At 38.5% G+C, this 25932-nt stretch overlaps 2 protein-coding genes across 4 annotated transcripts in view; one reads left to right on the top strand and one right to left on the bottom strand.

Moving 5' to 3' along the window:
• LOC127642414 (matrin-3-like) overlaps positions 1–3668 on the top strand; it is a 47966-nt gene extending 44298 nt beyond the window's left edge. For both annotated transcript variants that reach the window (XM_052125038.1, XM_052125035.1), the window contains exons 17-19: positions 3–132; positions 1653–1774; positions 3338–3668. In XM_052125038.1, coding sequence (XP_051980998.1) covers positions 3–132; positions 1653–1774; positions 3338–3388 — 303 coding nt within the window. In that variant the 3' untranslated portion in view covers positions 3389–3668. The remainder of the gene's footprint in view (positions 1–2; positions 133–1652; positions 1775–3337) is intronic.
• A 773-nt stretch (positions 3669–4441) lies between these two features.
• LOC127642297 (transgelin-3-like) lies at positions 4442–13221 on the bottom strand. 2 transcript variants are annotated; one of them, XM_052124909.1, is made up of 5 exons: positions 13077–13221; positions 10657–10871; positions 10078–10252; positions 9454–9556; positions 4442–6767 (listed from the first exon to the last, which is right to left on the bottom strand). In XM_052124909.1, exons 1-5 carry the CDS (start codon positions 13147–13149, stop codon positions 6584–6586), a joined length of 750 nt encoding a protein of 249 aa, XP_051980869.1. In that variant the 5' UTR covers positions 13150–13221; the 3' UTR covers positions 4442–6583. The 2 variants fall into 2 exon arrangements, with proteins under 2 accessions (XP_051980869.1, XP_051980861.1); XM_052124901.1 differs by having other exon boundaries at positions 10657–10874; positions 13077–13188.
• Between the last annotated feature and the right edge of the window lie 12711 nt (positions 13222–25932).

Below are 25932 nucleotides of genomic sequence, written 5' to 3'. Positions count from 1 at the left end.
AGAACCACCACAGCTCATTACCAGATTTTGAAGGTGTGTGTGGGGATCCAGTTTGTGAAAGACAAGATTCAGAAGCTACTGATGATCAGGACAAAACCCCTCTGGGCCCTTACCAACCTGACCACAGTGTGGGTAAGACATTCACACACTTTGTTTCCAGGATATCAAATACTTGACCTTGGTGCTGCTAGCGCCATGTTCTACCAATAGAGCTACAGGAACTACTTATACTGGAGACTCATTCACATGCCCCGCTGCTACTGAATCTCCAACGCCTCTGCAAAAAAAATCTATTTCACCCCAGTTGTGAGCTTGCATTCTGAATTTAATGCAATGAGATGAAGGCAAAAACGTTTTTTCGACTGTTTTGTGTTTACTGACTGCGCTCACAAACAGACATACAGCATGGCAAACAATGTTCCCTCTAAGCTGCCTGCCTGAGTGGCCTCACACTTCTCATGTTCCTCTCACACAGATTGATTGCACACTCAGATAGTTCACCCAAAAATGAAAATTCATAATTTACTCACCCTCATGGCATCAGATGTGTTTGAATTTCATTCTTCAGCAGAACACAAATTAAGATTTTTAGCAGAATATCTCAGCCCTGTAGGTCCATACAATGCAAGTGAATGGTTATCAGAACTTTGTAGCTTAAAAAATCACAGTAAGGAAATATAGAAGTAATTCATACAACTCCAGTGGTTAAATCCATATCTTCAGCTTTGAGTGAAATTTTGTTTGCGTAAACAAGGTGGAAATACCCATGAGTCATTAAACATCACATACCACATTTACTGTGAGCCGCGAGTGCTATTGGTGAATGAGTAAGTGAAATGTGCTTCATGATCAATTCCCATCCTGCGAGTGATAAAATGGTCGCTTATTTCTTACGTAACTGCAAACAGGTGTAATATATCAGGTATATGTCAAAATTCCTGTGCATAAGACTTTGAATTGTAAATGCGCTAATGCAGCCTAATTGATCTGCCGCTGTCTATGATGTTGTTAATATTAATCAATATGAATGCTCTTTGTTTATTTGTTATTATTAGCCTACTATGTTCTTAGTGTACTTAAGACTGCTGTTTACCTGAATTATAAAAAAACATGAAGCAGTGTTTACTTGAGAAACACTAAGGCAACATGCCATTGTTTTTATTTTATGTTTATATTTACATTAATATTTAACTTCTAAAAGAGTGTGTTCAACAGCATAATGGCATATTATCCATTTTTACTGTTACTGAGTTAAAGTTAGAGGGAACAGTGATGACAAGTGTAGTTCAATTCACTAACTAATGACTTATGTGCCAATTCTTTTAATTCATCTCTACAAATGGCATACTGACTCGCACGGTCGTTAATGCAACCCCTTAGGGTTGAAGACCCCTCCTTTTCTTGTCCTGGTCACCCAGTTGAGGTTTATTTTGTGATAACGACCAGCTTTACTGTGCATTATACCTTAAATATACTTATATATATATATATATACATGTTATTATTTATTTTTTTATCTGTTTTCCCCAAAGAGAAAGACTGTAAATGTATATTTAGTTTTTCTTTGTGAAAAATAAGTAAATGGTATAGAATGATTTGCTAATTAAATTGATTTTAATAAGCTCAAATCTTATCCATCTGCCTCATTTCAGGTGTGAAATATGTCATCCCAGTAACTGGCTTCTTTTGCAAGCTGTGTAACATATTTTACAGCAATGAGAAGAGAGCGAAATCAGAACACTGCTGCAGCCTTGAACACTACAACAACACAAAGGTACTTGAATAGAGTTAAAGGATAAATTAGAGGTAGAACATGACACAAACTGCAATAGCTACTGCTACACAGCAGCATCTTTACAGTTACTAAAGGCTAATTTACACAAAAATGAAAATTTTGTCATGAGTTTCTCACCCTCTAACCGGATTTTTTATTTGTTTGTTTTTATTGAGGATATAAGTAGTCCATACAATTTGTGTGCTATGTTCCAAGTCTTCTGAAGCCATACAATATCTTTGTGTGAGAAACAAGCTTAAATTCAGGCCATTATTATATAAAACATTTTAATGGTGAGCAAAAGGTGGCAGAATTATAGTTTTTTTGGGTTATATGTATTTGAGTAACTTGATATATTCTGCTTGGCCAATGTATTCTTGTTATGTAACAAAAACAAATTTTAGGGAGAGAAACAGTCGATCACTAATCTTATCCTTGACACACACACCTCCGTAGTCTTTTGATACATACAGTACGTTTTATTTCAAGTCTTTTGTTTTCAGTCTGTTATTTACACTTTCTGTAAAAAGAAAAAACTGAAATATCACATTGTCATAAGTATTCAGACCCTTTGCTATGACAAATGAAATTTAGATCAGGTGCATCCCATTTCTCTGGATCATCTTTGAGATGTTTCTACACTTTGATTGGAGTCCACCTGTGGCAAATTCAATCGATTGGACATGATTTGAAAAAGGCACACATGTGTATGTAAGATCTCACAGCTGAAAATACATATCAGAGTAAAAACCGAACTGCCTGCAGGGCTCAGAGACAGGATTGTGTCAAAGCACAGATCTGAGGAAGACTACACATTTTGTTTTGCAAAAAAGCACCTTAAGAACTCTCAGACTGTGAGAAACAAGATTCTCTGGTCTGATGAAACAAAGACTGAACTGTATAGCCTCAATTCCAAGCATCATGTCTGGAGGAAACCAGGTACTGCTCATCGCCTGTGCAATACCTTCCCAACGGTGAAGCATGGTGGTAATAGCATTATGCTGAGGGGGTGTTTTTCAGTGGCAGGGAATTGGGTAACACAGCAAAATACAGAGATATCCTTTATGAAAACCTGGTCCAGAGTGCTCAGGACCTCAGCCTGGGCCGAAGGTTCACATTCCAGCAGGACAATGACCCTAAGCACCCAGCCAAAACAACGCAAGAGTGGCTTTGGGGACAACTCTGTGAATGTCCTTAAGTGGCCCAGCCAGAGCTGGACTTGAACCAAATCAAATATCTCTTGAAAAAACTGAAAATGGCTATCCACCGTTGGTCCCCATCCAACCTGACAGAGTTTAAGGAGATCTGCAGAGAAGAATGGTCCTTCAGGTGTGAAAAGCTTGTCGCATCATACACAAAAAGACTTGAGGCTGTAATCGCTGCCAAAGGTGCTTAAAAGCATTTTAGCAAAAGGCTGCAACATAAAATGTGAACAAAATAAAAGGGTCTGAATACTTACTGAATGCACTGAATATGTGTGTATATATGTGTACACTGCATATAGACTAGATGTAAACAAATCCTGGTTTTGTGGATAAGCTTGCATCTTGCTTTGATTTGCAGAAGAAACATGGTGAAGTGGTGGAGGACACTGATGGACACCCAGATGGTTGAGTGAATGAAACATGAACATGAGGAAGACAAAAACATTGTACCTTTGACTCATTCATTTAAATTTTTTCTTTTCAGTTACCTTTCAGTTAGTTTAATAATTTTGCTGTTCAAATGTTTTGTTTTTTTAAAGTGACATGAGAATGAGAGAGACACGTGTGTGGACAAACTTGTAAAGTTGTTGTAATGGTTTGGATGTGTACCAGTAAAAATAATTAAATATTAGCTGAATGGCAGCGTTACAGTAAGCTCTTGAAATAAATTCAATTTTGTTTAAAAATGATTTCAATTAAGCATGTTTACTCTCATCTGTGCATCAGTTTACCATAAGAAATTATGCAAGACTCTTCAGTGGTCATGGTTTGTAATGAAATACAATTTGTGTGCACATGCATATGCACTTGGCTATAATTTGGAGATCTCCATGATTTGGAGTTTCCAAAAGTGAGCTAATGCTCATTTGATAAAACATATTAATAAGAATACTTTTTCATATTTATATGTTCTTTTACAGTTAGGGTTTGAGTTAGGGTTAGTCTGTACTAATTCTAATTATCTTTAAATAAAACAATACAAGTCTACAGTGCTTGTCTAACTCTGACATCATAATGTTGATTACCATCTGAAATAGTTATACCACACAGTATTGGCTCCAGTTAATTTTCGAAGCAGCCAAATAATGTTGAGTCAAAATGAAAGTGAATGGTACTACATTACATTAAATCTAAATAATTGAAACCCTGAAGACTCAACCATGAATCAAATCCACTAAAATGAATTAATAAATGAAAATAAAATAAAAATTTTAAAACAAGGTATAAATCATAAACTGTGGTATAATTGAACATTTATGATGAAGACTCTATTACATATTTCAAAGAAATAAATGAGCTGCATTTAAAACACACACAATGTACTACTGAATTTAGCAAAAGAATTTGACCTATTATCCAATTGTAAAATTTGAAAAGGGTTTTGATTGTCAAAAAGACAGTATATGTAGGTATATACATGAAACTTCACAATAAACATTCAAAAACATGAATGTTAGTTAATGCATAAAAGTTCAAAATGGATGCATTTTATTTGACATTTCATAAATACCACAACTGAATTTTACATGATTATACAGCCTCTTAAATAGTTTATTTTGTCATATCACATGAACATTTGGCATCAGTTCTCTGTTGTAACATCACAAAAATATGCACTACAATGACATTTTATGAAGACAATATTGAATGGCCTGAGTCAGCTAGTTTGCAGCTGCGTCATTCTTGTAGCAGGTTACTGTAAAGTATCTTTATAGGGAGATAAATGAGACTAGGGTCACTGTGGTTTTTAGCACTATATGAGATTTGAATGTTAAAGGGATAGTTCACCCAAAAATGAAACTTCTCTCATCAGTTACTCGCCATCATGCCATCCTAGATGTGTATGACTTTCTTTTACTGAACACAAATGAAGATTTTTAGAAGAATACCTCTGCTCTTTAGGTCCATACAATGAAAGTGAATGGTGATCAGACCTTTGATGCTCCAAAAAGGACACATAGAAGTAATCCATATGACTCCAGTTTTTGAATACATATCTTCAGAAGCAATATGATGACAAACATCAAAGTTTAAGTCCTTTAAGTTAAATATTTAAATATTGTTCTATTTCTCACCCACACCTATGATTTTGCTCCAGAAGATTTGGATTTAAACACTGGAGTCACATGGATTACTTTTATGTTTCCTTTATGGGATTTTTGGAGCTACAAAAGTCTCACTTGCATTGTATGGACCTACAGAGTGGAGTTATTTTTATTTTTGGTGAACTATCCCTTTAAAGGAATAGTTCAACCATAAAAGAACATTCTGAAAATAAATACTGAACAGGGTTTGGAATGACATACAGGTAGCAAATAATGGCTATTTTATTTTGAGGTGAACTTTCCCTTTAAAATTACTCCTCAAAACACAATGTTCCTAAATGGCTTTAGAATTTTTTAGAACATTCCTATTGCACAGGAAGTACAACTCGACATTAGGCCTTCAAGAAGTGCCTGTTAGTAAGCTTACCATTCTTAAAAGGCTAAGCATTAAGAGAAATCCACTATTCATTAGAAATAACTAATAGTTAAAGAGCTTTTTCAGTTTTTAATAGTGTATTGTGAACTTGAGTTTTGGACACTGGTGCACTGGGTGAAGGAATAACACTAAGATTGGAATAAGCAGTCATATAGTCCACAGTATACAGGGCATCGAAAAGGCAAGTACACCCTATGACAAGTGTATTTTTTCCCCAACATACTAGAACATATACAGTAAAAGGCAATATTTAACAAACAACACTTGGACTGTACATTCAGGAAAAATGTTTAGAGCTTAAACAGAGATGCCCATGTGTTAAAAAAAAAGTGTTAGTACACCTCTATATTTATTGTATCACTATACTAGAAGTGCCAAAAATTTGAATCAGGTCCCCCCATGCACAGATGCACGTTGCATTGGCACGACAAATGCTCTTTGCTCTTTTTGCACCCTCACTCATGAAAACTGGATAAGACGTAGTAGCACATAACCCTGCACCTAATACAAATACGAAAATAGGGCCCCATGTTTGGTGAAAACCAAACTGCATCTGAGAAAAATGACCTTGTTTTGCTGCTTAAGGGTCCAGCAAACTTACACCATAACATCGACTATGAATTCCACAATATACCAAAGAGTGCTTGGAAACAATAACTGGACCTTTGAACACAATAATGACCCAAAACAAACAAGTAATGGCTAACAAAGAACTGGAAGGTTTTAAAAAAAAACAAAAAGGGAAAACATTCCTATGTAAAATACTACAATAATAAGTTATTTCTGCTAAAGGGGAAATGCCAGCTACTACATGTAGGGATTTGCTTATTTTATTTTTTCCACAGAAGATTTAACTGAATTTCTGTAGATGGTTTTGATTAATAAAATATTTCAAATTAAAATTTTTATTGTTTATTTTTTGTTAAATGATCATCTTCACTCATCAATACGGTCTAAATAAAGCTCCAGTATTGACATGTCCACATATGTTGAAAAAGGAGAAAAACTGTTCATGGGGCGTACATAATTTCTCACAACACTCTATATATACACACATATGTCCTTCGACAACTGATGTTTCATCTCCAATAGAGTTTTTAAATTATACCAAACAGTGTTGTATTTAGGGATTGCTTTGTTCTCCATTATGCCGAGGAGAGTCATACCGCATGATTTGACGTGGGGTGCCGTACCCAGTCATGCCAGACTGTGATGCTCCTCGATTGCTTCGCATCTGTAAGCCAATTAGACTACGGCCTTGTCGCAGCTGCTCCTCAGAAAATTCCCTCTTTTTTCCCTTTGCTTTCCTAAAACACATAAAAAAGATTATTTACAGAGAGTGCAATAATGGGATGATAATATTGAGCTAATAGGATACTGTGACGAGGAGGAGGGCGTGGCCGTGAGGGTGCATGGTCGCACAGCGGGAGAGCGAGATAAAGGGGAGCCGGAGGCGCCAGTTAGAGAGAGAGATGCACACGGCCCAAAGTGCACCCCTCGTCACAGATACTTAAGAGGGCGTAGCTGTATTTGATTTGATTAGTCTTGCAGCAACAGAATTTTTTTTTTTTTCCTCCCCAATTTGAAATGCCCAATTCCCAATAAGCTCTAAGTCCTCGTGGTGACGTAGTGACTCGCCTCAATCCAGGTGGGGGAGGATGAATCTTAGTTGCCTCCGTGTCTGAGACCGTCAATCCACGCAAATTTGTAGGTCACAATTATCTACACATCTCTCTCCTTGGAGTTACATTCTCCCTTCCCTCTCGGGCCACAAGGGGGCTGCCTATAACTGTCTAATTGAGCCATAACAGCTGTCTTAAGGCGGGTGCACACTGTACGATTTATAATAGTCCTTTAATATTGTTGCTTGTCAGACTGTACGATATGAATGCATTGATATCGCCATGGCACACTAAGTGACATTATGTCAGACTATATGATATACATCGTAGCAGACTGTGGTCTCAGTCGTCCCGATCAGTGAACGTGACTCACATTATGGGAGTGTTGCGGAATATAAGCATTATATAAGCATATAAGCAATCAGCATTTTCATTTCTCCAATACCACTCCATCCCAAGCATGGGCTAACATTTACAAGAAAGATGGATTTTGTCAAATAAGCCTATAATAAGACAGCTCGTTCACAATTACAGAAAATTACAGATGTTGAGAATGAACGTGGGCAGATAATATATCACGCTTGCAAATTCCCTATGGATGATGCATAAACATGACATAGATTTCTATAACTGTATCCTACTGTATTTGCTGATTTGGATTAAAATGTCCCATAAATACAATCATTCTATTCTATTTTATTTATTTATAAATAAAATTGGAGTGGTGTGAATCTTAACTAAAGAAGTTTACAGACGTTTAAAGTAAATTTTGTTAATAAATAGTATTTAAAATAACATTGTATAGAAAATGCATGATAAATGTAAAGAAAAAAAAAAAAGAGAAAATGCAATAATTTTTTAATTTTTTATTTTGTAGCCTAAGCTCTGTATTTATGTAATTCGGAGAATAAATCTTTCAAATTGCTGATGTGTTACACTTTTCTCCAAGCATTTTCTGCTTATTTATTTATTAAAACTTTTTATATAAAATGAAAAGAAAAAAACATTGAAAGAGCTTGAATAGAGTCATAACTGGGCACAAATGTTGCAATGGTGAAATCGCGGGGCAGGTTTCTTTTGGGTGCGAAATTTCAGACACTGCCCAAACTTCGCAAAGGCTATTAATCGGCAGTCTGTGAACATGTCACGCTGAACATTGTAAGATTGCCGATTTTGCCCTGCGACGAGAGAAATCTTTTAGGATTCCTGAAATTTGTCTCAGACAGCAGAATCGTGGCCAAAATTGTACAGTGTACACCGCCTTTACTTGCAGCTTTCAGTATATATATATATATATATATATATATATATATATATATATATATATATATATATATATATATATTAGGGCTGTCAATCGATTAACATTTTTAATCGAATTAATTACATGGTGTCCGATTAATCGCATTTAATCGCATATACAATTATTTGCTGAGAAAGCCCCTCATATAAAAATAATTCAATACATAATGATGCATAGTTATCTTTAAATATTTAAAAAAGTATATATATATATATATATATATATATATATATATATATATATATATATATAAAATAAAAGATATTCAGATAATTAAAATGCATTACATTCTTGGGGCAGAAGAGTTCATCATTGATAGGACAATACAAAAAGAAGCTTTAGAATACAATGTATTGTTTACTCCCATATTAATGATCATAAGTCAATCATTGGCATACAGTTCACAGCAATCCATTTCACAAGTGAATTTGTCAATCAGTTGGAGATTTATAATGAGGGCTTGTTTAAGAACCCGTCAATTTCACAAGCGTCAGACATGTATGCGTTGCGTCATAAACATAAAATGTTTAGGTCACCGTGTCAAGTTAAATATAGTTTAATATTCAATTTTTAAACACATCTTGTGATCCCCTTGTTTGGATTTGTGCTCCTTCAAGTGTTTTAAACGCAAGAACGTAATGCATGTTTGTGTTGAGCTGCTGGATGTTTCTTCACTGTATAAACTGTGTGTTGCTCATACAGCTGAAATTTCACTTACTGCCCTCTGTAGTAAACAGGTGGTACTATAAGCTTGCATTTCTCAGGAATCTTCGTTATTACGTTCCGGGTGGGCATTGCGATTAATTATTTTTTGTCAAACGACTCGCACTGGATTAACGTGTTAAATCGACATCACTAATATATATATATATACACACAATAATACATTTTCAGTTGAAAAAAATTTCCGTTTCCTAATGATATTGTTTTCCAAAATATGTGGTACTAGAGTGCATTTTCATAAGTTTTGATGAGAGGCATCAAAGTACCGAAATCAAAGCATTTTCAATCGAAAATATATCAGTGTGTACCTGACCTTATAGTAACACCCTAATTTGTCCAACTCACCTATGGAACCAGTCTTTGTTTCCACGGTAATGACCGTCATCCTTTGTGAGAGCTTCACTTCCCAAAGCCATCAGTGTTCTCTGGACAGCAGCCATGTCCTTTCCTTAAAAACACACCAAAATGTCTTAAAGAAACATGATTGCTGTGACACAATACAACCTGACCAAATGACCAGAGCATCTTTCATGCAGGGGGGTTGAAGTTGAAATTTAGGAGTTAGGGTTTGGGACAGCCACTTCCTAATAAAAGAACTCTATATATGATTATGTTGTATATATCTATACCTGTTATTATGTCAATGAATGCATTCTGTTTAAATAGATTATAACATATTCTTATGAACTATCAATATCTAAATTCTAAATGTATTTGTATAATTATTTTTATTGTGTGACTGCAGTTTGAAATAGTATAATGGTACAATGGCCCATATATTGTATATAAATATATTTTTTATATATTTTTTATGAAAAGGAAATGATAAAGAATAACGGCATATTTCTTTCATAGTTTTAAGATTATTTCTTAAAAATTCTAACTGCATTTAATTCGCAAATATAATGTGGGAAATGGGTTAAATGTGTTTCTGTAATGTCTGTCTGTGTGCTTGTGTGTGTGTGTTACCTTCCCAAAGATCAACAGTTTGGAATATATCTCCTCTGTTGACTCCATATTCTTCAGCACCCTGCAAGAACTGAGAAATCGTATCCATTTGTTTAAAGACCATTTTACTTTCTGTAATTTTCTTAACAGGCTCCATTCCACTGGGATAAAGACTGTTGATGAGATGACACAGAATCTGGGGTGAGGAGAGGGAAGGGAGGGAGACATATTATTTCAAATGCATCAAGAATGCTGTGTTAGAACAAGCATCTTTATCTACGTGTGCCAGAAAATATCCTCTGACAGCATATCCGAAAGCATGCAAAAATTGCCAGATTCTCAATAATGCCATTTATCCAGGTGACTTAACCAAGAACTCCATATTTCACTGCTGTATTTTCTTTTCAAAGGGGTCATATCATGAATAGTCAATTTTTTCTTGATATTTTTAAAAGAGATTTTAATGTACTATTTAGACCAACTACTATCGTTTCGTTACGATCCTTTCGTTATCATTTTCTATCATTCTTATTTTTAACAATTAAACCAAATAAAATGATACAAAACAAATAATGTTCCAATTCAACATTCAACACATACTGTTCCATTCATCAACCATTTCTGGAAGTTCTGTTTGCCAGGTTCCGGCCGCTCCAGGTCGCCTCCACACTGGACCAGGATCCACTCCACCAGCCGAGCCTCCAGCTCAGCATCATACTTCTGTTCAATCTTCTCTTGGACCTCACGGCTGAGCCCATAGCTTGGCCCCCTGTTTGCCATGGCAGTATAAACACCTACACCAGAGATGATCTGAACTGCTAGGGTATAAACACACACAGCAACATTCTGGTGGTTACAGCCCTGGTTGTCTTGAATACATAGACATGAAGGGGACACCCCAAATTCAGATTAATGGTTGATCAGTGTGTTTTTCATCCTTGATGCCAACATAATTTCATACAAACACACAATGGTTAACACCACACATGCATATGACCTCTGTAAATCAAATGAAAGAATTTACTGGAGCATCATACATATCCTTCTATTCTTGCCACATTCTCTTTTATTACATTTACATTCTATTACCCTGTTATTATTATTATTTTGCTAAAACATAAAAAATAGTCATAGACTTGGGTCTTATTCAGGAAAGTGTCATTTGTGTAGCATTTGTGTCCCCATAACTTACAGTATACTGATTTCTTTCACTTTTTTATCAATATTGAATTTTGGCATGGTGCAATTATATTTACTATCTATTCAAATGTTAAGTAGTTACATAATGTATGCTACAAACTTTAAGAGGGTTGAAATGGTGCTTTGGATTAGTATATAAATAAAAACTACTCGTAGGACTTTGAATGGATGCAACCATATTTAAGAGTGGGATGGGGGGTCAGAGCCATAGCCTAGGGTGCTGCACTCATGACATGTGGTACTGACGCATCATGGTTGACCAGAGTTCGAGTCCTGGCTTGTGAGGTCCTTTCCTGATCCTATTCCCACTCTCGTCCCTCTCATTTCCTGTCACCTCTTTACTTTCCCTATCCCAGTAAAAAGCCCCAAAAAAGATTGGGATGGGGGAGGTAATAGATTAAATATCAGCCATTGAATAAATCGAATTGGTTGACCAGTAATCTGAATGTAAGAGGGACGTCATACATCCCATGTTGTGGTCCCTCAATGCTTGTTACGGCTGGGTAAGGGAGACACACTTTTGATTTTTCTTTAATATCTCTGGTGGAACAAATGTCAAAATACCCCAAATACAGTAGGTGCAGATGAAAGTCCTTAGGTAAAAAATAAATGCATTCAATATAAACAAATATTTTTCGCCTCTTATTCTTTAATTATTAAAATTATGCTGTGCCTTTTTTTGCAAACCAGCCCCATATTGGGGTTGGCTGTCACAGTGTTTACAGTGTTTTTTGTTATATATCACTACTATGAGTAATGATTATCTATAATGTATTATTAATTTATGTTTTGGAATTAAACAATTTTTTTTTTTACCTATGTAAACTCTTGTAAATGTAAACCATTTTACATAAACATTTCACATAACAATCAAACATAAAAATATTAACTAATTGTATACAATTTGCTTGTTAGCTTGAACCGTACGTGTAATAAAAATAATAGCAATTAGTAGCAGTAGTAGTACACATTATTTTGTTATAAATGTGTGTATGTAGAGGGATTAAGTTGATAAATACTATGTAGGAAGGTTATAAATTGTTTTTATTGATTTTTGTACTTTTCTGTTTTTATGTGCTAACTAACCCCAAAACCAATTGTGCCAACAACACCTTTGTAGATTATGTTAATCAGCTAGCATCATTTATCATGCAGTTTTACAAATCTTCTATCAAAATATAACTGATACCTTCACTTACTATTAACTAAATTAATATCTATTTCAAATCTTTCCCAATATTATTTCAAAAAAAATTTTTTGAAGAGGGTTTTAATTTTTGTTTTGACGTAAAGAAAATAAAAAAGTTGTCTTCACCCTAACAGATTTTAACATACACATTCCCTGACAAAATTAATCAGGGAAGGCCAAGAAGGTAAACATAGTGGTGTTACACTTTTGTGAAAATAATGACAAAATTACCAGAAATGAATTATTTGCCAATGTTGTAGCCTCCCCTAATTTAGGCCTAAAGTTCAACTTAAACCTTTCAAATGAAATCATAAGAAATCCTGTAATGGCATCGTTTTATTTTGACAACCTGACAAAATATTACTGCACATTTTTCCCTCCACGGATTGGCACGCAACTCTTTCCTAGTCATCATGTTATAACGCGATTACAATGTTAAATATACTATAATAACCTGCGTTTATATCAGGATTGTTGTTCCAACAACAAAATATTAAATATTCTCATTAAACTGCGCAACGTAGGCTACACTCGTATTACATCGGGAAATCTTATGTAGAACATTGCGCGCTACAGTGTAACTAATTGTTCAATATAATTAATCCCAGTGAGGTATCGTGCACATACTTACTAGAGATTGATGCTGTTTGTTGTATTTCTTGTCCGTGTAATGTCAACAGTCTGTTCGCACCATGCAAGAGCATCCGTGTGGGGTGAGGGGGTGGGACACAGCTCAGCTCAGCTCCGTCATTTCATAGAGGTATCCAAGCTAAAGCAATACGCCTCCTCACTAGGACTGGACTGGGAATTGTACGGTAAAGCGTTACGTAAAATTGAAGATTGCGCTCATCATTGGATTGACAGAATGCAGTATGCGACACGAGTGACGCTGCGGGCCAATAAAGGCGTTGAATCCCATTAAACGTACATGGATGAGAGCATCAGACTGTCCATACGTGAAAAATAGGCCATGATGAATATTCAGCATGTTATAAGTTCACTCGTGAAATTACGTTATCTGTTCTCATTGTGTAATAGTAGGCCTATTCAGCGGAGCTAAAGAGCCCGACGTGTTTGACGACGAAAATACGGAACAAAATGACATGCAAAAACTTTAAATACTGGCAGATTTGGTTATGCCTAGGTATCTGTATCATTTAAAAAGCTGTGGAGAGGAGCGATGAGTGAGTCGGTAAATGTTTGGCATCAATCAACTCAAAGGACTAATCTATATCTAAAAGTAGGCCGTTGACCTCGAGGCAAACGCTCCTATATTTTCATTGTTATTTTCATGATTTCTACAAGCTATAAAACTGAAAATAAAAGAAATAAATGTATTATATTGGTCATATATGCTTGCCCTGTTTAGGGTATGCCTAAATACTTTGAAATAACCACTTTAGCCAAAGGTGTACCATTACCTGTTAAGTTAATTCACATTCTGCATTATATCAAGTACATTAAATATATATATATATATATATATATATATATATATATATATATATACACACACACACACACACACACACTTGTGGCCAAAAGACTGGAATAATGTACAGATTTTGCATTTAAACTACTTCAAAGATTTCTCTTCAAAAAATCCTCCACGTGTAGCAATGACATCTTTGCAGATCCTTGGCTTTCTAGCTGTCAGTTTGTCCAGATACTCAGGTGACATTTCACCCCACACTTCTTCTCTTTACTGTTGTACATGAAACTGGTGTTGAGCTGGAAGAATTCAATGAAGCGGTCAGCTGAGGACATGAGGTATCTATTTCTCAAACTAGAGACTCTGATGTACTTATCCTCTTGTTTAGTTGTAGCTACATCTGGCCGTCCACATCTCTTTCTGTCCTCGTTAGAGCCAGTTGTACTTTGTCTTTGAAGACTGTAGCGTACGTATGAAATCTTAAGTTTTTTGGCAATTTCGAGCATTTTATAGCCTTCATTCCTCAAAACAGTAATTGACTGATGAGTTTCTAGAGAAAGCGGTTTCTTTTTTGCCCTTTTTGGACTAATATTGACCTTAATACATGCCAGTCTTTTGCATACTGTCGCAACTCAAAAACAAACACAAAGACAATGTTAAGCTTCATTTAATGAACCAAATAGCTTTCAACTGTGTTTGATATAATGGCAAGTGATTTTCTAGTACCAAATGATCAATTTAGCATGATTACTCAAGGATAAGGTGTTGGAGTGATGGCAGCTGGAAATGTGGCCAGTCTAGATTGATAAAAAAATTACTTTTTAGAAATAGTGATGGTGCAGTTTTTTTTTTACATCAGTAATGTCTTGACTATACTTTGTGTTCAGTTGAATGCCACTTTGGTGAATTAAAGTACCTGGCCACCAGTGTATATACAGTGCATCCGGAAAGTATTCACAGCGCTTCACTTTTTCAATATTTTTTATGTTCCAGCATTATTCCAAAATTGATTAAATTCATTATTTTTTTCAAAATTCTACAAACAATACCCCATAATGACAACGTGAAAGAAGTTTGTTTTAAATCTTTTTTTTTTTTTAATCACATGTACATAAGAATTCACAGCCTTTGCTCAATACTTTTTGAAGCACCTTTGGCACCAATTACAGCATCAAGTCTTTTTGTGTATGATGCTACAAGCTTGGCTCACCTATTTTTGGGCAGTTTCTCCCATTCTTCTTTGCAGGAACTCTCAAGCTCCATCAGGTTGGATGGGGAGCATCAGCCATTTTCAGATTTCTCCAGAGATGTTCAATCGGGTTCAAGTCTGGGCTCTGGCTGGGACACTCAAGGACATTCACAGAGTTGTCCCGTAGCCACTCCTTTGTTATGTTGGCTGTGTACTTAGGGTCATTGTCCTGTTGGAAGATGAACCTTCACCCCAGTCTGAGGTCCAGAGCGCTCTGAAGCAGGTTTTCATCAAGTATGTCTCTGTACATTGCTGCATTCATCTTTTCCTCGATCCTGACTAGTCTCCAAATTCCTGCCGCTGAAAAACAACCCCACAGCATGATGCTGCCACCACCACGCTTCACTCTAGGGATGGTATTGGCCAGGTGATGAGCAGTGCCTGGTTTCCTCCAGACATGACACTTGCCATTCAGGCCAAAGAGTTCAATCTTTTGTTTCTCATGGTCTGAGAGTCCTTCAGATGCCTTTTGGCATACTCCAGGTGGGCTGTCATGTGCATTTACTGAGGAGTGGGTTCCGTCTGGCCACTCTTCCATACAGGCCTGATTGGTGGAGTGCTGCAGAGATGTTTGTTCTTCTGGAAGGTTCTCCTCTCTCCACAGAGAAATGCTGGAGCTCTGTCAGAGTGACCATCGGGTTCTTGGTCACCTCCCTGACTAAGGCCCTTCTCCCCCGATCGCTCAGTTTGGCCGGGCAGCCAGATCTAGGAAGAGTCCTGGTGGTTCCAAACTTCTTCCATTTATGGATGATGGAGGGCACTGTGCTCATTGGGACCTTCAGTGCTGCAGAAATATGTCTGTACCCTTCCCCAGATCTGTGCCTTGATACAATCCTGTCTCGGAGGTCTACAGACAATTCCTTGGACTTTATGGCTTTTGTGCTCTGACATGCACTGTTAACAGTGGGACCTTATATAGACATTTGTGTGCCTTTCCAAATCATGTCCAATCAACTGAATTTACTACAGGTAGACTCCAATCAAGATGTAGAAACATCTCAAGGATGATCAGTGGAAACAGGATGTACTGAGCTCAATTTTGATTGTAATGGCAAAGGCTGTGAATACTTACACTCACCTAAAGGATTATTAGGAACACCTGTTCAATTTCTCATTAATGCAATTATCTAATCAACCAATCACATGGCAGTTGCTTCAATGCATTTAGGGGTGTGGTCCTGGTCAAGACAATCTCCTGAACTCCAAACTGAATGTCAGAATGGGAAAGAAAGGTGATTTAAGCAATTTTGAGCATGGCATGGTTGTTGTTGGTGCCAGACGGGCCGGTCTGAGTATTTCACAATCTGCTCAGTTACTGGGATTTTCACACACAACCATTTCTAGGGTTTACAAAGAATGGTGTGAAAAGGGAAAAACATCCAGTATGCAGCAGTCCTGTGGGCGAAAATGCCTTGTTGATGCTAGAGGTCAGAGGAGAATGGGCCGACCGATTCAAGCTGATAGAAGAGCAACTTTGCCTGAAATAACCACTCGTTACAACCGAGGTATGCAGCAAAGCATTTGTGAAGCCACAACACGCACAACCTTGAGGCGGATGGGCTACAACAGCAGAAGACCCCACCGGGTACCACTCATCTCCACTACAAATAGGAAAAAGAGGCTACAATTTGCAAGAGCTCACCAAAATTGGACAGTTGAAGACTGGACAAATGTTGCCTGGTCTGATGAGTCTCGATTTCTGTTGAGACATTCAGATGGTAGAGTCAGAATTTGGTGTAAACAGAATGAGAACATGGATCCATCATGCCTTGTTACCACTGTGCAGGCTGCTGGTGGTGGTGTAATGGTGTGGGGGATGTTTTCTTGGCACACTTTAGGCCCCTTAGTGCCAATTGGGCATCGTTTAAATGCCACTGCCTACTTGAGCATTGTTTCTGACCATGTCCATCCCTTTATGGCCACCATGTACCCATCCTCTGATGGCTACTTCCAGCAGGATAATGCACCATGTCACAAAGCTCGAATCATTTCAAATTGGTTTCTTGAACATGACAATGAGTTCACTGTACTAAAATGGCGCCCACAATCACCAGATCTCAACCCAATAGAGCATCTTTGGGATGTGGTGGAACGGGAGCTTCGTGCCCTGGATGTGCATCCCACAAATCTCCATCAACTGCAAGATGCTATCCTATCAATATGGGCCAACATTTCTAAAGAATGCTTTCAGCACCTTGCTGAATCAATGCCACGTAGAATTAAGGCAGTTCTGAAGGCGAAAGGGGGCCAAACACAGTATTAGTATGGTGTTCCTAATAATCCTTTAGGTGAGTGTATGTACATGTGATTTTTGTTTTGTTTTTTATTTTTAATAAATTTGCAAAGATTTCAAACAAACTTCTTTCACGTTGTCATTATGGGGTATTGTTTGTAGAATTTTGAGGAAAATAATGAATTTAATCCATTTTGGAATAAGGCTGTAACATAACAAAATGTGGAAAAAGTGAAGCGCTGTGAATACTTTCCGGATGCACTGTATATATATATATATATATATATATATACATATACACACACACACAGTTGTGGCCAAAAATATTGGCACCTTTGGAAAATATGAGCAAAGAAGACTGAAAAATATCTGCATTGTTTATCATTTTGATCTTTCATTAAAACAATTAGCAAAACTCGAACCTTTAATTGAAATAGAACAATTGAAAGAGGGGAAATATCTCTATGGCAGCGGGGGCATGGTCAAGCGCCCGTCGGGGAGAGGAAGCGATAAGGGCACTTGCACCTGAGCTAAATCATGTCTAACACCTGTCTCTAATTCCAGTGAGCACGGGGAGAGCGGCATATAAACAGCCACAGAACCTCCAGAGCAGTGGAGAGAGTCTGGGTCAAGAGATGTATTGTGAAGCTAATGTGTTATTGTGAGCTGACATTTTATTGTGAAGCTGTAAGTGCTGAAGTTTATCAATTTAAAAAAAAACACCTGTGAGTAGAAGAAACCAGTTCCCTGTGTCCTCCTTCCCCTCGAGACCTGAAGTGTCTTACACTGGTACCGAAACCCGGGACTCAATATTTATTTAAAAAAAAAATTCCGCTCTGTTCGTTCCCAAAACGATGGAAGGTGATCGCCCCGTAGAGTCCTCCCAGTTGGCAGGGGTCCTCCAGTCCCTCGCTACATTACACCAGAGCCACCAACAATCCCTGCTTGAGCTCTGGCAGGACCAGGATCGCCGATTCTTCGAGATCATGCGGGCTCAAGCAGAGGACCGACATGCGATCTGGAGTCTTCTGAGCCAGGAGGCCACCCCGGCTGCAGCCGTCCGGCTTGCGGAGGACCACATGGCGGCGATCCCGAGGGCGGAGGAGCCCTCTCTCTCTCTCCCTGTCTTCCCCCTTCCCCTGTATGTTCCCCTGTTCCCTCCCCTTCCTTTCTGCCTCCCCATTCTGCTTTCTTTCCAGGACCCATTCCTGCCCCACGTAGGCGGGGAGGCCCCCCGAGACCAGCTTCCCAGCCGTGGGAAGCAACACACTCCCCTTCCCCAACCTTCAGCCACTCTCCCCCTCAGGTGGGGGCGCCCGCCACCGCAGGTACGGGCGTAGCGCCTGGGCCGGCCTGCTGTAGATGCGGAGACCCGGGCCACTTCAGGGATCAGTGTCCGCTGATGGAGGTGGGGACGGTGGTGCAGGTCCCCGATATCCAGCAGACTGCCCCCGATCGGGCTGGAGCGTACCGGATTCCGGTAAGAATCAAGGGGGGTACTTACCAAGCGTTTCTGGATACAGGGTGTAATCAGACCAGCATCCACCAACGCTTGGTTCAACCCAGGGCTTTGGGCACAGCTAAGCTGGTGAGGGTGAGGTGTGTGCATGGGGATGTTCACAAGTATCCTATGGTGACCTTGCTGATCAAATTCCGGGGGGAAAAACATAGCTTGGAGGCTGCGGTTAGTTCCCGCCTCACTCATCCGCTGATTTTGGGGACTGATTGGCCGGGCTTTAAGAAAATATTAAGGGGAATTTGATCTCCCGGTGATCCCCACAGCCACCACCATTGTGTCTTTGAGCAAGGCACTTAACTCCAGGTTGCTCCAGGGGGATTGTCCCTGTAATAAGTGCACTGTAAGTCGCTTTGGATAAAGGCGTCTGCCAAATGCATAAATGTAAATGTAAATGAGATAAGGTACTTGTATTGCTCCCAACATCAAGCTCTAAATTACTCGCCAAGTGGCAAGGACCCTTTGAGGTCACACGACGAGTTGGGGATCTCGATTATGAGGTTAAACGAACCGATAGAGGGGGCATGTGCCAAATCTATCACCTCAACCTCCTAAAACTGTGGAGGGAGGAGGCGGCACTTGTGACGTTTTTCCACAATAGTTCCGGAGAGGGCGGAGCTCGGCCCGGAGGTAAACAAAGACCACAATCGCAACAACCCGGTTATTTGTGGAGATCACCTCTCACCGCGGCAACTCACAGAGGTTTCCGAAATGCAAAGGGAATTTGCAGATGTGTTTTCCCCTCTACCAGGTCGCACGAACATCATCCAGCACCACATCAAGACCGAGCCGGGTGTAGTGGTACGTAGCCGCCCCAATTGCTTGCCCGAACATAAAAAGAAAATAGTTCGGGGGGAATTGGACGCGATGCTCGATATGGGCGTAATAGAGAAGTCCCACAGTGATTGGTCCAGCCCGGTTGTTCTTGTTCCCAAGAGCAATGGGTCTGTATGGTTCTGTGTGGATTATAGAAAAGCCAACGCGGTGTCTAAATTTGACGCATACCCGTGAGAAAACGTGAGAAAACGGCCTTCTCTACGCCATTTGGATTACACCAATTTGTGACACTTCCTTTTGGTTTGTTTGGGGTCCCAGCCACGTTTCAGCGCCTCATGGATCGGATCCTCAGACCACACACCGCCTACGCCGCTGCCTATCTAGACGATATCATTATCTATAGTAATGATTGGCAGCGGCACATGCAAAATCTGAGGGCCGTCCTGAGGTCGTTGCGGCGGGCGGGGCTCACGGCAAACCCTAAGAAGTGCGCGATTGTGTGTATGGAGGTACGGTATCTGGGGTTCCACTTGGGTCATGGCCGGGTGCGGCCCCAAATTGACAAGACCGCGGCGATTGCGACTTGCCCTAGACCTAAGACCAAAAAGGGGGTGAGGCAGTTCTTTGGGCTGGCTGGCCAAAAGGAGGTTCGTGCCCAATTATTCGGACGTCACCAGCCCGCTGACTGACCTCACTAAAAAGGGGGCTCCAGACCCGGTCCAGTGGTCGGAGCAGTGCCAACAGGCGTTTACGCAGATTAAAGCCGCACTCTGTGGGGGGCTGCTGTTGCATGCACCTAACTTCTCTCTCCCTTTTTTACTGCAGATGGACGCTTCAGACAGAGGGCTGGGGGCCGTACTCTCGCAGGTGGTGGAGGGGGAGGAGCGCCCGGTCCTCTACATTAGCCGTAAGCTCTCCTTGAGGGAGACAAAATACAGCACTGTGGAGAAAGAGTGCCTGGCTATTAAGTGGGCGGTCCTCACGCTCCGTTACTACCTACTGGGGCGCGCCTTCACTCTCTGCTCGGATCACGCCCCACTTCAATGGCTCCACCGCATGAAGGATACTAATGCCCAGATCACCCGTTGGTATCTAGCTCTCCAGCCCTTTAAGTTCAAGGTGGTCCACAGACCGGGGGTGCAGATGTCGCTGACTTCCTCTCCAGAAATGGGGGGGGGGTGGTAGGCAGGCCGGATGGCGCCCCGGCCTGAGTTGGGCGGTGGGGGTATGTGGGAGCGGGGGCGTGGTCAAGCGCCCGTCGGGGAGAGGAAGCGGTAAGGGCGCTTGCACCTAAGCTAAATCATGTCTAACACCTGTCTCTAATTCCAGTGAGCATGGGGAGGCGGCATATAAGCAGCCACAGAACCTCCAGAGCAGAGGAGAGAGTCTGGGTCAAGAGATGTATTGTGAAACTAATGTGTTATTGTGAGCTGACATTTTATTGTGAAGCTGTAAGCGCTGAAGTTTATCAATTAAAAAGAAACCCACCTGTGAGTACAAGAAACCAGTTCCCTGTGTCCTCCTTCCCCTCGAGATCTGAAGTGTCTTACAATCTCTTTATTAAATAAATATTTTTCTCCAAAACACATTGGTCACAATGAATGGCACCCCTACAAATTCTTATGAGTAAAATATATCTGAAGTACATGTATATTCCCCTTCATATTTAAAATTTTTAGTGCACCTGGTTGACTAGGAACATGAAATTGTTCAGCCATGACTTTGTTTCAAAGGGGCATAAAAAGGCCAAATTCATTTAATCATCAATCACAATGGGTTACACTAAAGAATATAGTTCTGATGTGCAGCAAAAGGTTGTTGAGCTTCACAAAATGGGAAGTGGCTTTAAGAAAATAGCCAAAGCATTGACAATGCCTATTTCCATGATCAGCACAATAATTAACCAGTTCTAATCAACTGGCGATCTTAAGAATCGGCCTGGAAAAGGACATGTGTCTATATTGACTCCACGCACAGGCAGGAGGATGATTCAAGTGGCCAAATAATCTCCAAGGATCACAGCTTGAGAATTGCAGAAATTAGATGGGTGTGGGGTTAGAAAATTCTTTAAAAAATCAGACATCACCTACATCACCACAAGTTGTAATCTATCATTATATAGTTGTATGTGTTCATTTCAGAGGGCGAATCTCACAAAACTTGAAGATGTTCTGGTCATATTTAACCCCAAATCAACAATCAAAAAATATTAAGTTAACTGTATTTTGCAAAAAGAAAATTGAGCTTACGTTTAGGACCCCTGCAATCTTTTGCAGTGCAACATTATTTTCAGAACACTCAGATAAATGTTATCCCCCAATTCTCATTAACGTAACATGTTCGGATGTGTTGCTTTTACTATTCCATTGATGTCCATTGTTTTCGATAAGAATTCTCATTACCGTAAAGAATTCATATTTTTACTGCATGACAATACAAAATATGCTGTTGTACAATGATTTTCATTACTAAAATCAAAATATGAGGCAGTACCAAGGGAGAACTACTATAACGTATAAAAATGCTTTTAATAATATAAGTATAATTATTTAATAATATATCATTTTTCATGTTGCGGAAATTAGAATATCATAATAAAACTTTTTCATATCGCTGGAATGAGAACTGGGGCAAAAATGTGCATAACTGTCATTAAAATAATGTAACTCTTGTAAAAACTCTTAATGGCCCTTAAAATGGCATTTTCATTTTCTAGAGACAATTTTTTTTTATTATTATGTTTTTGGAGTAAAATGGTCAATTTTTCTTGACACGTTTCAAGAGAATCTCCCCAGATATTCTCATACATGCATAATAATAATTAAAAAAATTGTTTTCAGAAATTTTTAAATCAAGCTTTTGACTTTGAACCCCATGACCACATGGATCAAGCCAATTTTGCATTTCATAGTGACAAACAGGAAAGTCATTTTACCCCAAGGAAACTTTATCGCCTCTTAATCCTTAAATCTATAATGGCTTATAACTAATTTTCCAAAAACACTTAGAGCATTGCTTTAAAGAATATAGCATGCAGGTGCAACGCATACTTCTTTATTATGTACTTGCCAATGTATTCTTTTACATATACAAGTGAAAATATACACGTATGATGTACATAAAGCACTTTATACTGCTCTCTATGCTAAACAGTATTCCAGAAAACGAAATGCAATCTCTGAGAGAACCATTTGCAGAAAGAAATTGGTCCTGCCCACAACACACTCTATTGATTTAATCAATCCATCAATCAGTCTGTTATGTCAATCACTGTTGGCCTGTATGTGCATCCAGCTGTGCTCTCACATTCCTCTGCATGTCCATATAAAGCCTATTGTTCTCACTATAGAGGGAAAAAACAAAAGACTTTGATTTATTTCGATAAATCACCGGTGGAGAGAGTCAGCAGCTTCAAGTTCCTCGGTGTCCACATTACTGAGGAACTCACATGGTCCGTCCACACTGAGGCCGTTGTGAAGAAGGCTCACCAGCGCCTCTTCTTCCTGAGACGGCTGAGGAAGTTTGGAATGAACCACCACATCCTCACACGGTTCTACACCAGCACTGTAGAGAGCATCCTGACTGGCTGCATCACCGCCTGGTACGGCAATAGCACCGCGCACAACTGCAAAGCCCTGCAAAGGGTGGTGCGAACTGCCAGGAACATCATCGGAGGTGAGCTTCCCTCCCTCCAGGACATATACACCAGGCGGTGTGTGAAAAAGCTCGGAGGATCATCAGAGACTCCAGTCACCCAAGTCATGGGCTGTTCTCACTGCTACCATCAGGCAGGCGGTATCGCAGCATCAGGACCCGCACCAGCCGACTACATGATAGCTTTTTCCCCAAGCAATCAGACTGTTGAACTCTTGATCTATCAGGATCAATAATTAGCACTGCACTTTATTCAGCTATAATCTCACACTGGACTGTCAACATATTCTCCTCAATACAACTACTATATATATATATACACATATATATTTCATATACTCCCACTTATTGTATTGTATTGTATATTCTGTTCTATATTCTGCATTGTATATAATTATTGTGTTGTGTAAGTATGTGTACATCTGATTTGTAAATTGTTTTGTGTAAGTATGTGTACATTTGATATGTAAATTGTTTTGTGTAAGTATGTTGTTTATTGTAATTGGTATATGTCTCGTCACTGTCATGACTGCTATGTTGCTCGGAACTGCACACAAGAATTTCACCTACTGTTGCACTTGTGTACATGGTAGTGTGACAATAAAATGATTTGATTTGATTTATTTTAATTGCAAAAAATCACTTTTTCCATACAGGTTTCCCTCACTACCCCCGTCTGCCATTGGCCATTGACTACGTTTATGGCTGATTCAGTCAAGAAACCTGAAACCAAGAAAATGTCCTGGTCCTACTTTTCTCCAAATCAATAGAAACAAGTAAGAAATTGGATTTTGCCTATAGAAAAGGAAGCCTGCTTTTAAGTCAATTATAACATTGTAACATTGTTTTCATAACAGTGATGTACATTTAAGCCTTCAATTCTCATACCACAATGTGAAAAAAGGTCATTATTATATGAAAAAGTGAACATATATTATTTAAATAGTATTTATAAATCATAGTTCTCCCTTTACACTGCCTTTCATTTTTGGTGATTTTAAGAAAATCATTGTGCAACAACATCTTTATTACTGTAATACAGTAAAACAAATAAGAAGAAAAAAACTGTTACTGTAATGACAATTCTCATTGAAAACAATTGGAAAAGTAAAAGTGCTTAATCAACTTGTGCAAATGTGATGCTTTAGTAGATGTAAGTTAGTAGATGTAACTTATTTTTGTGATATGCTTTGCTTGAAAAGTCTGCTTGTGCTATCTTTCTAAATTAAATGCCACTTGTTTTTATCTTTATAGTCTAGACTCTAATCACTGTATAGACAAGTTTAACACAAATATACATATTATTTATTTTTAATAATATTATCGATGGCTAAAATTGCATTAGTTATTCTGCTTAAATCAACCATACCTTTTAAATGCAAAAGACCAAAATACACATTCTGTCCCGTGCACACACACAGTAAAAAGGCTTTTTAGTTTTTTGCCACATGCTTATATAAGCAAAGTAAACACTGTGCAGCAACCTGAAGTTCAGAACACAGCAAACTCAAAAACATGGGAAAAAAAGCAGCAGTCGCTCACTATCATCTAGCTTTTAATAATATAAAGCATACATACATGGCATAGATTTAAACATAATTGGAAAATGTGATATACATTTTTAATATTAAATTTTTTAGGAAACAAGTAATATATATACATATATATATATATATATATATATATATATATATATATATATAAGAGAGAGTTCCTAATTTGGCCTGGAAGGCCTATATGTGAGAAACAAGAGAAACTTATATATTGTTGGCAAAAAGGAGGGAAACGTAACAATTTACATTTAGTGATCAACCTGCAGAGATATTAGTGCTGCAAAAATCCCACAAACACACATAAAGGAAGACAAAATATTGAACATTACATACATACACCAACAGGTGGCAGAAAGAAATTTAAACTCACAAATACCCACACAAAACAGTATTCATCAAACAAAGAAAAGAAAAGCTCTTGAAATACCATGACATCCTTGATATTGTTCTATGACTGCAGCATTGCACTAGTGCATGATAAAAACACATGTTGTTATAACTGCAATGTCTACAAGAGTTCAGAGAAACACTGAACTCCAATGGAAAAACCAGCAGGTGACTACAATAAATGGTGTTGAATGTAACTGAACCTGCTGCTCATTCACCAAAACTGAAAATGTATTTACTCACCCTCATATCATTCCAACACAGCTAACTTTCTAGCACTGAGCACAAAGAGTTAGCTAGCAGAAAGTTCAAGCTGCTCTTTCCATTATATGAAAGTGAATGGTGACCACGGACATTCTACTAAATGTCTCCTTTTGTGTTATAAGAGTTTTTAATGCCATGAGGCTGAGTAAATGGCAGTAAAAAAAAAGTGAAATTTTAAATACCAGTACTGTGATCATTTGCAAATCTAACCTGAGATTTAGTTCAACAAAAAAACTAAAAGAAATGTGTTAAGTGTATATTTTCCATCATCTGTTCCCAAAGTACAGAACGCTTGCATATGAATGAAATATCCTCTATATCCTTATTTATCCTCTGTCCCATTCCGTTCTTGCATGCAGTTTTGCATATAAATATTCACACAGTTTTTCTTTCTTTCCCGCTCTAAAATTGCTCCTTTTGGT

This window comes from Xyrauchen texanus, chromosome 4, assembly GCF_025860055.1.
Source record: "Xyrauchen texanus isolate HMW12.3.18 chromosome 4, RBS_HiC_50CHRs, whole genome shotgun sequence".
NCBI classification, from domain to species: Eukaryota; Metazoa; Chordata; class Actinopteri; order Cypriniformes; family Catostomidae; genus Xyrauchen; species Xyrauchen texanus.
The sequence above is the reverse complement of the archived record's forward strand: the minus strand, read 5'-3'. Positions and strand labels throughout refer to the sequence as shown.